A 16,272-nucleotide genomic window follows, 5' to 3' on the forward strand; every position below is an offset into this window, starting at 1 on the left:
TCTCTCAGGCAGGTCTGGAATTAAAGTCAGATAAAATCCACTTCTTGAAAGCAGTCTTTAAAGGAAAAGTGTGCTGCAGAACAAGGACAGGAAGTAACCGTCCTCATTAGGGTGCCGCTCAAACATAGATGATTACAGTATGAGCAGCACTGCTTTTCCAGCCCACGCCAGCAAATGAGATAATGACACTGTATTTATATGCACGGCTGCAAAGGTCACTGGGTAATGAAAGCTGCTCCTTTGCCTTTATGCTGGTTGAACCTCATGTCCTGAGCATTGACTTCCTTTTATTTGAAAAGATTTAAAGGGATGAGTAATGGACTTCCATCCTTGAAGTGTCACTACAGAGCAGAACAACCAGCAGCCATTAATCATAACGCCAGAGCATGAATTCAATCACCAGACAGAAACTTAATGTGTCCTGCTAATGTGATTGACCCACATTTGAGTGTTGACATTGACAACCGTTGAAAATGACTCATGAATGTCAGACATTAAACAGTTAACTGATATTATCCCATATTAACAGGAGCGAGGCCTGTCTAATTTGATGTCCAGAGGGGATGCCTCCTTTTCATTTTTTAATTACTATTTAGAGCTTAGTTTATACAATATATTTTTTAATGTATTTAAGTTATGCTCAAGGATGCAATTTAAAATGACTGTTTGAAATGTTTTAATATCTTTGTTATTTTTTTATTTCAAATCTTGCACCAGATTTTGAAAGATGCATCACAAAAGTATTAAGCAGCAGTTTTCATCATTGATAATAATAAATATTTCAAATCAGTATATTGGAATTTAAAATTAAAATATAAGTTACTGTATTTTGTAATGATATTTTACAATATTACTGTGTATTCTATTTTTTAATGTGGCTGAAAGGGTTGTCATGGCCTTTAGCTGTGAATGTTTTCACAATACAGCTTGCCTTAATAGTGCTTTTAATTATTATTTTCATCGTAATACTGCATCAGGACTAGGTATGGGTACCGAAACCCGGTATTAAAATGGCCCCGGTAATGGAGGGAAAAAAAATTAATGTACTATATATTTTTGCTTAATAATGTTATCGTGCACATTTTATCTCACCAAACATTTCTAATGTGCGAAAATATTAAGACGTTTGTCTGTGAAATCTGCTAGATCTATCATGCGCGCGCACACACGCATAAGGGGCCGTCCACATATCACGTCTTTTGCGTGCTCAAGTTCGTTATTTCAAATGTAGGCGCGCGGTATGCACGCTCATAATGGAAGCGACGCGCACGCGGTGCGACGAGCTCATTTTTTCCAGGCGCATTCACACCGCATCGAGTTAAAAACATCTCAACTTTTCAGAATGCCGCAAGCGCACCGCAGGTCATGTAACTTCCTCACCTTTTCCGTAACAACGTTGAAAGCTCAGCCAAGATGAAGGAACAGCTGATGGCTGTATGTGGATTTTTAAATTAATTTAGTAGCAGTGCTACTGCAAGCAGTTGTTTAGTGCTGCAAATCCATTTATCCATTGCTGAAATTTCCGTGTCTTCATGGATAAAGCAGGTCATAGTTGCTTAGCAATGGCAGACTCCTCAGGAGCGCAAGTACCCTGAAGGCTTTGGAGGAAAAAAATCAGAAAGTGGTGTGTCTAGCGTTTTCCATGCGTCTTTAGACGCGATATGTGAATGGCCCCTTACAGTACGAAAACTCCCGCTTAGTGCAAAGAGTGACGATGGCGGAGAGAGCAAAACGTTTCAAAGTGTGGTTATACTTCATTAGAGTTGATGCAGACAATGCTGGTTGTCATAAGTGCAACACAATTTTTGCATGTAAGGGCGGAAACACAGGCCTAACACAACACAAATTAACACAACACAAAGTACCGATAAGAATATCGTTAAAGTAACTTCTCTAGTACATTCATTCTAGGAGAACTTGCCTGCATTCGTTTTTCTTATTTGAAAAATAAAGTAATGCGACATACAGCCAAGTATGGTGATCCATATTGGGAATCCGTGCTCTGCATTTAACCCATCCAAAGTGTACACACACAGCAGTGAACACACATCATGAACACACACCTGGAGCATTTAGCATTATGACTGGATTTTACACATGAGAACCAGGACAGCAGCTAGTTATTCAGTAATGTCAGGTCATCGGATTTAAATTTACTTTCTCTAAACGTAGTGATGTGATCGTCTTAACAGAGATTATCGTGGTCAAGTGAGGCAAATATGTCTGTTTTTACTTTTACTTTTCATCCTGTCTGCCGTCAAAGAGACTGCAGTGCTGTTCATTTTCATGGCCTGCCACAGAAGCTGTTAAATTGTGCATTTCTTCTTTAAATAATGCTTTGAAAACATGGGGGATCCGAAAGAAATATGACAAATAATAAACCATAGAAAATTTTTGACATGGACTGTCAAAAAAAATAAAATAAAAAAAAGCTAGAAAATAATTTCTTGGTTGTCAGAGATCTAAATGTGATGTTGTTTCTGTCTGTTTCTACTGCAGTTTAAATTACTTGTATGTTTACCGCAGCACAAAGCATCTAACATTTATGACGCAGCCAGACGGAAAAGCTGTAAAGTATCAGTAGAATGAGGTGCAGCATACTGAGCTCTCTGTAGCTCTACAAAACTAACACGATGCCCAAGAGACCTTTAAGGAAGTTCAAACCCACTATTCAAAGAAGAGTCAATCCTTCAAAGGAATAGTTCACTCAAAAATAAAACTTCTGTCATCATCGATTCACCCTAATCCCTTCTAAGCCTGTATGATTCACACAAATGGAGATGTTTTGCAGAATGTCCAAGCTGTTCTATTCCATACAACATATTTTCAACCGTGGGCTGTCAAGCTCCAAAAAACCCTGCCGTAAATGCACCAGAAACATAGAAACATTAAAACTAGAAACATAGTGTGCAGATAACATGCAAATTTTGCGCAACACTGTTTGAGGTTGTTAAATGGTTTTAAGCAAGGTCTTTTTTGCTTAGTATTTTTTGGTGGAAATATTTTTGTTACATATTCTTTCAGGATTGTTTGATGAATAGGTTATACTGTCACTTTTTGATTAATTTAATGTGTCCTTGCTAAATTAAAAATATTTTATTCCTCCAAAAAATAAATATTTTGAATGGTAGTGTACATTTCAGTGCCATTTGATGTCATTAATGTAAAACTTTCAGTGTGTTCTGTGACCCTGGACCACAAAACCAGTCTTAAGTGTCAATTTTTTTAATTTGAGATTTATACATCATCTGAAAGCTGAATAAATAAGCTGATAATTTTGACCCATAGAGTGTTTTTTTGGCTATTGCTAAAAATATACCCCAGCAACCAAGACTGGTTTTGTGGTCCAGGGTCACATATATTGAAATACTTATATACTTAATAAAGGCAAATAAGGGCTTTTACTTGCCTTTTTGGAGCTTGAGAGAAATAATATATAATGAAATCTCTTTTGAAGCAGTGATAACAATAGAAGTCTAATTATCTAATAATGTGATGCATAGAATTAAATATGATAATACACTTGCTTTGGCCATTGATGTGCTCTTGGGATTTGTTGATACTAAACATGTCCCTCCCTCAGGGTATGCCTGCCAGTAAAGTGCGCTACAGAGTGGATCAGAATCTGTCACTGTACAGTGGAAGTATCTTTGATGTGGAGACGGACACAGGACGAATTATCACCAAAGTCAACCTGAATGAGCAGCCTAACGCCGTCTTCAGGGTGAGTCTGAGCCGACAGGCCGTCCTTCTGCTGTTGTGTGAAGTTTAGCTGTGGGGCTAACATGCACACAAAATGAGTTGGAATCCAGGTCAGTGAGTTTGAAATTAAAGCTTTTTTTAATTCAAAAGAGTTTGTAAAAATCAGGATGGAGAATGAAATGTCTTGGAAATATCTGATTTTCGGACAAACTAATTTGACTAACAAGTCAACCTAGATTTTTATGGTAACACTTCTTCAAGGTTTATTTCATTATGCTAATGTATTAGATATCAAGAACTAAAAATGACCACTAGCCTATTTACTTTTACATATACTAATATATATGTTTTTACATTTAACAATACACTATTGTTCATCTTTAATTCATGTTCGTTCATAATACATAAACTAATGTTAATTTTATACATTCAAGGATGAATAATGAATGTATTATGAACAAGCTTGAATTAACAATGAACAAGAGTATGTCCTTACAATTATATTAACCTAATTAATAAAGGTTGTGAAGGTATTGTTCATTTGTAGTTTACAAAAAACTTTTTGTGAAGTGTACTCTATTAATGTTGATATTTAAATCCAACATCAAGCAAAAGTTAAGTCAGGTTAGGAATTCCATTTCTGTTTTTAAGGCCAATTCACACTGCACTGACAGATGCAGACAAATGGCAACAGACAAGCTCATTGGGTTTTGTCGGATCATTGTCTTGTCCCTGTCGGCATCTGTTGCCGTTGGTCTGCACTTGTTTTCACCAATTAGACATGTTGAATTGGTGTTTGTCAGGTCTTGGAATGTCTGAGAAGTGATGCTCTGTAATCTGTGTAGTCTGTGTATGTCGGTGCAGTGTGAATTGGCCTTAAAATGAGATCAGAAATGGAAATGTTTCGTCAGATGGCCACCAATAATATACCAGCATGTAACTTATGTAATGTGGCCAATAACGCACATGGATGCCATGTAGGCAACAGATGTAGCTATTGGTGTCATAGGCCAACTGTTCTATTAATAATTCAAAGAAGTATATTGTTGTTAAGCAAGACAGCATTGTGCTACTACTTGAAAGTAAAGCACAAAACAAACTTTAAAATGTGTATTTATAGCAGTCAAAGTCAGGACGTGTCAGGGCATGTGATAATCAATGTGATAATTCCAAACCCGTAAAACCTTAGTTCATCTTCTGAACACAATTTAAGATGTTTTTGATGAAAACCAAGAGACTTGTAACTGTCCCATAGACTGCCAATTAAAATAGACTGTCAAGGTCCATAAAAGTTTGAAAAGCATCCTCAGAATAGTCCATCTGCCATCAGTGTTTCAACCGTAACGTTATGAAGCCACAAGAATTCTTTTTTTACACGAAGAAAACAAAAATAACAACTTTATTTTACAGTTTGTCTCCTCTGTGTCTCTCCTCATCACCACAGCGCCATTTTGGAGAATTTGAGCTGAATGCAGTCAGCTTACGTTCTTCTGTGTTAGCCATGCCACAAGGATACGTTTTCTAAATGCATTTACGCTTTGATTTGAAAGAAAACAGCGCATCCTTGTGGCACGGCTGATACAGAAGAGCTTAAACTGTTTTTCATTTTATTGTATTTTAGTACAAAGCTCCTCTAAATCTTGTTCCTTTTATTAAATATTAAAATATTTGGAATTTTAAAAAAATGTGAATTTTTATTCAGAAACAATTGGCTGTCTATGTGAAATGCATTTTAATGTATTTTACATGACTTCTTCTCGTAGTTGGTGGTCATCGCCTATGACGATGGAGAGCCGGTGAAAACGAACCGAACCACAGTGGAAATCACTGTGCTTCAGCCCTCCAGGATTCCCATCTTCACCGAGGAAGAGTACAGGTGGGTCCTGTTGTCCATAGAGAGCGAGAGAACAGACATTTACTTATTTATGATATGTTCTCTTTGAGCTCTGTGAGTCAGATTTAGTTTAGCACATATTCCCGCAGGCTGATTCAGAATCTCTGCATGAGTAATGAGTGTTTTCTGTTAATATGGGACTAGCAGCACTGGGATGTTGACTCGAGCTGCCCTACCATACTCAAACGCTGCTGTTTCCAAAAGGGCACATCTCGTAAAGTAGGGTTTGCATAAACTATTCGAGTAGTCGAATGATCGACTACTTCAACCACTAGTCGGAACTGTCGGAAACAATTGACTACTTGAGCATACATTAACCATAATGCATGCACAGAATTTGCAAGTATGACGTGAATTTTAGGATTACGTTATTGCATGTAGCTGTTACTTTCTATGACTTTATCTTTGTTGCATGTAAAATAAAAAAATGCAAAGTAATAATTAGGAAGCAGAATACCTTATTCGGAATGGCATGGAAAACTAATAATGGACAAGGAATAATTCTGCCTGAATACTCGGCTGAGACTGGCACAGTCTGGTGTTTGCTGGATAACAGTTGATCCAGGTGATCAGTGCAATATTATACACAGACCTCTAAAGTCACGCATTAGAGTGTAACGTGAATGATGGTAAACTTTATGAATGAAAAGAGCGCAAATCAAACACCCTCTCCATACATCTCTCAGAAATCAGAGCTTGGCAAGAGTAATATCACCTATAATAATACATCATATTCTAGAAAATCTAGTGAAGAAGCTGTAAATTATTCCCTACAGAAAGCAGGTTGTTTCATTTTCAAGATGGTGTAAAACATCCAATGTCTTCAGAAAGTATTTAGACCCCTAAAAATGGGCCTTTTGTATGCATTCAGACTTTTCATGCAGTACACTTTAGCAGTGACTTTGGCAGTGATTGCAGTATTGAGTTGTCGGTTTCTTCCAGCAGACGGTCTGCAGGGATTCGAGCTCTTTCTCTCTCTGATTGAATGTGGACTGTCTGTCATTATTGATGGTGTCTAGCTTAAAGTCATAGCAGTACCATTCAAGTACATTCAGGAATCTTTCCTGAAGCACTGCAGTGGCTGTTTGCACCTGTACATCACTGATTCTTCAATATGGTCTTCGGGGCTTCTTGAAGGTAGTGGCATTGACAATAATAAAGGTCGCTGTGCTTGTGGAGGTCATTTTCTTGCAAGCCCACAAAGATTAGTCTGTCATATTTAAAGCTTATGTGAATAGATAAGTAGGTTTTGTACACTACCATTTCAAAGTCTGAGATCATATTAAGCAACTGTTTCAACATTGATAATAATAAGAAATTACCAAATCAGCATATTAGATTGATTTCTAAAGGATCATGTGACACTGAAGACTGGAATAACGATGCTGAAAATTCAGCTTGGTGTCACATTACATTTAAATATGTAAATATTACACTTTCAAGTAGTTATTTTAAACTGTACCAATATTTAACAATTCTACTGTTTTTGCTGTATTTTTATTCAAATAACAGTTTGAGCATAAGGGATTTATTTTGACTGACCCCAAATTGGTCTTGTGCCAGCCTAGTAACTTAGATTGAGATGAACAAGAAATGTATGGATAGCTTTTTTTATAGACCTTCTCACTTGTCACTAGTACAACAGGTAGTCGAAAGTGGACTTTTTTATCAATTGCAAAATTTTAAGTTGAAAATTCAAGTAGGTGTGACCTTCAAATTACCAAAATAATAATCTTTTTTTTTTTCACCTTTTACTTATGAAGTGTTAATAGTTAAGTGTCAAGAAAAATAGACCCCAATAATGCTACATGCCTTTTTATTTTATTTTTGTGCTATACTAGATAACATACTAAGAAAGGCTTTATCGCCATATTAATTAAAAAATTACATGATGAAAGAGACATACTGAGTTCATTCCCATGTTCATAACCTCTACGGTTCTTTAGCTCCATGTCTTCCTTGTAGACCTGTCATTCACTGTGAGTTGTGGGATTTTTTTATCAGTGTGTCTACTGAAGCATGTCCAATCAAGAGAATTTGTAGAGAAGGTCTGGTGCTGATCAGATGTAGCAAGAAGCAACTGAACTCAATTTGTGTCATAATCAAGGGTCTGCAAACTTCATTTAAAGAGCATGTGATTGAGAGTTTGATCCATTATTTCAAAAGTGTATTTAAATCAACCGTGATATCATCAGTCTCTAAGATAAAAGACTAAATCTTTGGGTGGTGAATTGAGTAGTTTAGCTTGTTATATTACAGTGGGTGATGTGTTCCTGGCTTATAGGTTAGCAAACTTCACTTCCATGTTGTGGTATGTTTGTTTCTGAGGACATGAACTCTTTGCCTTAATTTCAGAGTCTTACTGATGTATCTCACAGCAGCAGTTTCCATAGCAATCATGGATAAAAAGTCAGTCTATTTTAGGCTTGAGCGATTGACCATTCATCGGTAAGATTGATATATCACAGCTGGCTCCTGAAATGAGCTAAACTCTTGTGCTCGATTGGACCGGTGCTAGTCTCATTAGCAAAGCTGGATATACAGCCACATTAATTTTAACTGTTCATTTGTCTGTGTAAATTAATAATAAATGAACTAACAACACGTGTATGAATTTATTGCACCATTTGATGTTTAAAATAAGCATATTTTAGCTGAATAAGAGAACAGCATGGTGCACGTGCAACAGATGAATGAAGAAATAAAATCTTCAAGTTACAAGTTATTTTTGAAGAGTTCAATCCTGATAAAGTATCTCAGTTTTCACAAAAATATTACGCTGCACAAATGTTTTCAACCTTGAACAAAATAAAATGTCAAAGCACCAAATCAGCATATTAGAATGATTTCTGAAGGATTGTGTGAAAATTCAGATTAGCCATCACAGGAATATAAAAAAAAAAAAAATGAAATTTTAAATATGATTTTTTAAATATGATATTAAAACAGAAAAAAAGTTACATCATAATACTAATTCACAGTATTTTTTTCTGTATTTTTGTTTAAATAATTGCAGCCTAAGCGGGCATACGATAAGCAAACTGAAAAATAGCAAAAAAAAACCTCATAAATAAAAAACAACTAATTATTATCTTACCCGTGTTTTTCTGCACCATTATTTAATTTGTATTCATTTTTGTGTAATAATAATAATAATAATAATAATAATAATTTAGTTTTAAATTGCCTTTTTTGCTACTGTTCTTTTAAAACTTGAAATCTCTCTCTATATCTGTACTTCCTCAAAAGTTGATGTTCATGGTAATTTAGCAAACCAAGTTTCTTGACACAAGTGATTTAATAACATTTAGTTTTTTAAGCTTAAAAATTGGTCTTTTGGGATTTTAAAAGCGTTAGATATTTTGGGTAATGAAACATTTCTTGTTTTCTGCTTAGTGGTATTTTCTGGTTTTCTAGTTTTCTTGAGGTTTTATAAGAAATGTGATGCTGAGAAGATAATAAAGTTGTGTTCTGTCTGTTTCCAGCGGTGGGATTTGAGTTTTTCACCCCATTCAACTGTAATGTTATGCAGTCTTAAGTCCATTCTGAGAGGCCTTGGTGTTTAAAGGCAGCTGTGTGTTGAGTGAAGCAGCGGGCCAGAGAGAACAGTTCACAGGAAGCTTTAATGGACTGAGTTATAGACAGCACGCAGCGTTTCTCTGTAGACCTCATTAGGCTGTGGACTGTGGCTGGAACACTCCGGAGATCTGATTAAAGCACACCAGATCAAAACGGGTTAAATGAAGACCTGTGAATCTAGCATACATGAAGTATTTTTTAACAATGAGAGAAAAGTATTTTCTTTTGGGTGCCTGTAGCTCTATCATGTATTGTTTGTCAAATTGAGTCTTTCGACTGTGTGATGTTTATCCATAGAAAGATTTGATCATTACTGTGGAAATATACACACTAATTTTTTTTTTTCATCATGGTAGGCTCAGATCCATCAGGAATATGATTTGCAGTATGAATATTTAGACATGTAAACCTCTAAATTTTTTAAAGGATTTATGTCCTTCTTTATGTAAGATCTCTGAGGGCAAGTTCATACATTCTCAAGGTCTTGTTTACCAAGAAGTGATATGCACATACAAGTGCATACTGCAGGGAAGTTGTCTTCTGTTGTCACGTCTTGTCATAATCATTGTGTGCTTTGCCCAGGGCTTCTGTCATATTGACACTTCTTACACTTTCAAACACAATAAATGAGTCTCGCAAAACCTGTCAAGAACATGTCTGGGTCATATTTCACCCCAAAACAAATGGTTTGGCATAAAGAATTTGTATTATTATTATTATTTATTATTATTTATTTTTTTTACTTTAATACATAATACATACTATATTACATTCAAGAGAAAGTAATAAGGTTCATCGAGGATAATGAAAACCACAAAAAAAAAAAAAAAAAAAAACTGTAAACTTGACATCATCATGATGTTGATGTCAAAATGCAACAAACAAAAAAGATTTTCTTTATGCAAAATATGTTGTGAATATTATTCTCATTTGCTTTTGATCTGGGGGTGAAATGTGACCTGGAGATTCACCTAACTGAATTATTTATGCTTGAGTTTGTGTATTTGCATGTCTGTAGGTGTGTGAGAGTAAGGGAACGAGAACAAAAATATTTACACACTTTACCCAGCCAAAAGCAACAAAGACAAAGAAAGAAAGAATAGTCTGTGTATGATTTCTTTTTTCTCTTTTACTCTTTTTATTGCTACAGACCAAATTAACTTTTGCTCAAATTAATATAATTAATGTACATTTTTCTATAGACCAATTTAACCATGTATCAAATGAGTTCATGTAAAAAAAAAAAAAAAGAAAAAAAAAAGGAAAGAAATATGTATGTGTGTTCTAATTCCCAATTATCAAACTTACCATTTGGTATTTTATTTCACTTTTTATTTTTGAGATGTTGTTTTATGGATCCGTTTTATAGACACTTCCTTCTAGTATCATGGGATATAATAACGTGTATTAGTTTTACCTCATTTCTTCTCTGACCTATAAAGTTAAGTAAGAAGCATTACAGCTTATCCCTATTTAAATATGTTTGCATGGTTTGATGGCCACATTTTCATTTGATATCACCTGGTCTAGTGTTTCTGAATGTCCATTATGAGCCGCTTGAAGATAAGAACTGTTATAGCTTTTATTATGTGCGCAGCTCTCTGGAATAATTGATTGTGATTAGACAAGCTCCTCATTCTGCTTCGCTCTGTGTCTGGGTCTGATCTCCCCGTCGGGTTTATTTTGCAGTAATGACCAGCTGATTGTACATTATCTCTTACATAATTAACACAGTTCATGAGATGAACTGCTTATGATACCAGACGTAAAACTGCACTGGATGTCTAAAGTCTAAATTAGCATTCCTCAGGGTGGACGAGAGTACATTCTACACTTTTTTTTTAATCTGGTCATTATAACGATGATATGTTTTGTAAGCATTTTCTGAAAAAAAAAAAAGAGAGGTTTTTAAAAGTTCACAGAGGACGCTTTTAGGGAGATCGCAGCAAACCTTGAGTTTGAATTGCAAAAGACTCTAATAAATGGACTTCCATAGTCAAATTGAAGAATGTAGAAATTACTGAAGCTGGAGATCTTCATCTGTAAGTTTGTCATTGATTACTGATGCAGAGTTAATGCTGCTTTAATTCACCGTTAATAAACTCTGATGAACTGTTCATACACACATTGATTTTATCACTAGATGTCGAAAAGTGGTTATATTGTGGGTGTTTCTGCTGTTGGCTGCCTTAGTGCTATTGGTAGCATAATCTGATCTCATTTGTGTTATGATCCAATCTAAAGCAATACACAGTTGTGTAATCCATTAATAACACATTACTTTTGATTTGATCACAACGCAAAATGGTTTGTTTTGCCGGTAGCAATACCATGGTGTTCTGATTTGACACATAATCTATTTTCTTGTTGCTAAAAATGAACATTCAGGAGGCAAAAGTGTTTGTTTATGAATTGCAGTAGTGAACAATGCATCATAATATGAACAAGATGAACAATTATCCATGCATGAATCATACTCACTGGGAATGACAGTTTCATCACTGTTTTCTATGCATTATTTTTTTCATGTCAGTTCATGTGGTTTCACTGCTCATGCATAATATTTAACTTATTGATTATGGTGGAAAACTGTCTAACAGCTAAAACACAGAGCGGTGTCAGCATGCTTATTATTGCACCAATTACAAAATATGTATTAAAATACACACGCACACATTCACATATATGCTAATTAGCTTTATAGCTAACTCTGGCACAACACTTGTTGTGCGTTGTCCCTGTACAAATAAATGAAAGAAAAAAATAGATCAATCATATATTTTGTGTGTGTGTGTGTGTGTGTGTGTGTGTGTGTGTGTATATATATATATATATATATATATATATATATATATATATATATATAGTATATTTTTGTTCGCATTTGGAATTTTTTTGAATTAATGCTTTTATCAAAAAATATGTATTAAATGTAATTAAATTAAACATTATATTATTACAAAATGTTCTCTTTCAAATAAATTCTTTAAATATTTAATATTTTTAAAGACTTACTATATCATCTTTTAAAAGGAAAGGAACCCCCCCCCCCTCTCTAAATGTATATATATATTTTTTACAGTTCTGACTCGTCACTTCCACTGTTAATGTTCAAGTTATTATGCATTAACAAATGTCACACTAAAAACATATGCAGTAGAGCTAAATGTGTGATTACGTGGCTGTGCAAATGCAGTGAGAGTATGACAATGAGACGATTACAGATGTGCTGATGAAGATTGTCATGAGTTATTGTGTGGGAGTGTGCAGCAACTCATTTCCATTAAAAAGATGCTCCGCTTTTTTTGTTTCCTCACTTGGCACTGAGCTTCTGGCTATTTCTGTCCTCTGTGATTCCCATGGTAACCAGAGTGAGGCTGAGCTTCGCTGAGATTTCAGCGTGACCTCGGCTCCTCGCTGTCAGTGTAGCAGTTGACTGCGGCAGTGCCCTATTGTCTCAGAGACAGAGCAAAGCACTTCACCCTGTTTATGGTGCAGAGAAACCCCGGCAGTCAGTAGCTCTTTGTCGAGATCTCACGATGATGGCTGTATTTTGACTGGTGGACAATAGAGACAAGAGTGTCATGCCCACCCACTTCTGATGGCTGGCGTGTGGTCCTTTCCTGTTCGAGAGAAAGCACAGAGGTGTTCACAGCATCTCTGAAAGGAGTACAAGAACTTTGACAGTTAATTCAGATAGACTATCAGATTTTTTTGTCAGTAATTAAATATCATTTAACAAATTAAACATGAATGTACATCCGTTTGACAAATTTATGTTCAGACTTTTTCACATCAACAACATAATATTTTTTCATCCCCTTTAAAAATTTTAGTTTCTAAAGTGTGGTTTTTAGCATTTTATTATTTGCATTAAATATATTCTAAAATAAACTACAAACATAAAAATCTATACATGTATTTTGTCCTCACATTATTTCCTGTAACTCCTCCCTCTCAGTCACAAACCTAACTGATAGGCTCATTATGCAGCTCATTATGCGGGCCTTTGTCTTCTCAGGTGTAAATCACAATGATATTGATGATAGTTGATGCCTACTCACATATGACTTTTACCAACAAAAAGTGTCTTAGAAAATTTAAATCAATATATTGTTTTTTGTAATTGAGTAAACAAGATGATTTTTGCATCATTTAAAAGGAAAAATTCTAGGCTACAAGCTCCGAGTTCAAAAGTTCCGGGAACCGATGTTCTGTATGTGTTTTATTGCCTTATTCAAGTGATTTAACATTTTTCGTTTTCTACTGACCACGCATAACATTTTTTATTTTTTTTCTCAAAAACACAGTCATGTACATACATGCTGCTCACATATTATTATAGCCCAGTTTGTGCTGATTACAGTGAGATTAGCCATTAACATGTTTATAAGCAACTGAAAAAAACACAAATGTTAGGGCATGACAAACTTCTCCAGGCCCCAGAATACCCTCAGACCTCAGAGGGTTAAGATTTGTTTTCATTAGAAAAGACCTCATCCCCATTCATTTGAGAATCGCTGGCCTCAGAGGTCAGCTCATGTTGTAGACAGTAGCTTTAAAAATGTATTTTTCTTCAGACCCGTGATTTATGTGTGCTGCTTTCCAATACAGTTATTAAACTCTTAAAGTAAAGTCCTTCTGTTCTTTCTGCACTTTCTGTAGGTCTTTTGTGGAGGTGGGGGGCCAATAGAGCTTCTCTAAGGTTTATACAGTATTCAACAGGAAAAATCGTCACTGCACTCGAATTAAGTTTGTCATTTCCTCTGGTTTATTTCTGCAGGTTTAGTCCAGTGAGTGAGAACGCTCCTGTCAGGACGCCTGTGGGAATGATTCTGGCCACAGCCGTCAACACCACTGTCTTTTACTCCATAGTGAGTGGAAGTGAAGGAGGTGAGTTTTTACTCTGAAGGGAATTCACTAAATCAGCTGGAACCAACCAGCGCATTGTTCCTGGTTGAGTTGTGCTACAGATGATTTATGAATAAGATGCAACCGTGGATTTTGTAGTGATTCATCATCAGCGTTGAAGGCGTTGTGAACTGTTCTCTGATCAGTTTGTGTTTGTAGGTGAGTTCATAGTCAATAACCGCACTGGGATCATCTACACAAATAAACTTCTGGACTACGAGAGCGTGACCAGTTATGTGCTGCGTGTGCAGGCTGATTCCCTCGCTGTCATCCTCGCCAACCTACGTGTTCCCTCCAAAAGTAAGAACAACTACGAAACACGCTTCATCTTTTCCAAGGATTTTATCTGGGAATCTTATATATATATCTCCTTCTTCCTGTGGGAGGTCCGATCTTCCTCCAGCTACATTAAAACTGCATAGATGTGTGCTGAAGGATGAGAGCAGAATACAGCTCAGACCACTTTAAGATGGACACAGAAATAAACATGATGAATTACAAAGCAATGCTAATGAATTGCATTCAATATAGATGAGTGGCTTTTTGTGCATAAGATCATAAAATCAACATCGTGCTTGTTTTACACACATTTGTGGTCTTACATTGAGCGATTTGTCAGTGCATGCTCAAAAGAGTTGATGTTCCATCAAACCACCTCTGAAACTACTTTCTCTTATAGACAATGTTGAGTTTTAATTTCAGCCCTGATTTGATTGTGATTTCAGGTGTCTATGAAAGTGTAGTATCCTCAGTCCTGTTTAAAGGGGTAATTCCCTGCTGTATGGCAAGATCGGTTTTAATAAAAGTTAGCTGTCAATGCAATTTTTTTTTAATTTTAGTCAAGACAAAATAGAGAGAAAGAGACATACCAGTAATAGGGAAAAATAATGCACATTGTTCATACAAAGTTGTTCAAATACAAAACTAGTTGAAAATTTGCAGACTTAACACATTTAGCCATTGTCCATTCTGCAAATGTAAAAGTATAATGACCATTGGGATATTTCGTCAGTAAAGAGGCCTCCAAAAAATGTCTGTTTCAGGCGATTAATAGGAGTTTTCCACATCCAGTTGCAAACTCACAGTTAGGCCCGTTTTTCAAGATTCAGTCAATGTTCAGTGTTTCTCATTGAATTTACACTCAGAAATAAGCCACATTACCAGAATAAAATGGATCGCAAACTCCATTTCATCTCAAGTTCATTGAGCACATCACGAGCCTTTGATAGGAAAACTGTACAAATCACAGTGTGTGTGTGTGTATTTGTCCTGTCGTGTGTATTAACTTTGATGTATATTTTGTCGTACATAACAGGACTGGCACATCTTCTCTCTCTCTCGCTTCCCCACCTGTTTTTCCTTTTTCCTGTATTTCTGTCTTTTCTTCCTTATTGAGCTATGACATACAGCTCTTCATCTGCACTTTCTCCTGTGTGTGCTTAGGTCTACACCAGATGACTTTATATATTGTGTGCAGCAGAAGACAAATGTTTTCTGACAGAGCATATTTCTCACGTCTGCCACAGTGTGGAGAGGGTTGCAGCAGCTGTGTGTGTTTACATTAACCCAGGCTTTTTTATTCTAACTGTGACGAATAGGGCTTATATTGCCATAAACTAAGGTCTGTTTCTTCTGTGTGTGTTTAAATCTAACCAGCGAACACGGCGAAGGTGTTTATTGATGTGCAGGATGAGAATGATCATCCTCCGGTCTTCACAAGGTCTCTTTACATCGGAGGAGTGACTGAAGACACTAAGACCTTCACCACAGTACTGAAAGTTGTGGTGAGTATGTTATGTGTTATTTATTTTTAGGAAGCAGTGTAGGAACGATCTGGAATGTCATGAGGGCATATTATAAACCTTAGGCTGGACTCATGAATATTAATTAGGTGACATAACGCTCACCCAGTAGTCCTAACTGATTTGTTGAAGGCAGATAAGTGGCAAGATTTTTTATATATATCTACTTAAGCTAATGTCAGCCATTCTAAAGAGCGCAAAAAGAGAAATTCTGAAGACTGTTCACATGTTTTGCAATGGCATTTTTTTTTTTTTTTTTTTTTTTTTTAAATACACAACATTTTAGGTATGCAGGATGGAAGCATATATATATATATATATATATATATATATATATATATATATATATATTAGAAACTTTCTTTCTTTGTTTCACAGTGAAAT

General features: G+C 35.7%; 1 protein-coding gene across 9 annotated transcripts in view; it reads left to right on the top strand.

Annotated features, from left to right (window-relative positions):
* The window catches only part of LOC113112445 (protocadherin-15-like), a 171,470-nt gene that overhangs the window by 123,758 nt on the left and 31,440 nt on the right, over positions 1-16,272 (top strand). For all 9 annotated transcript variants that reach the window (XM_026278031.1, XM_026278026.1, XM_026278034.1 and 6 more), the window contains 5 exons: positions 3,584-3,724; positions 5,466-5,578; positions 13,959-14,068; positions 14,246-14,386; positions 15,743-15,870. In XM_026278031.1, coding sequence (XP_026133816.1) covers positions 3,584-3,724; positions 5,466-5,578; positions 13,959-14,068; positions 14,246-14,386; positions 15,743-15,870 — 633 coding nt within the window. The remainder of the gene's footprint in view (positions 1-3,583; positions 3,725-5,465; positions 5,579-13,958; positions 14,069-14,245; positions 14,387-15,742; positions 15,871-16,272) is intronic.

This window comes from Carassius auratus, chromosome 13 (assembly GCF_003368295.1).
Source record: "Carassius auratus strain Wakin chromosome 13, ASM336829v1, whole genome shotgun sequence".
Classification (NCBI taxonomy): Eukaryota; Metazoa; Chordata; class Actinopteri; order Cypriniformes; family Cyprinidae; genus Carassius; species Carassius auratus.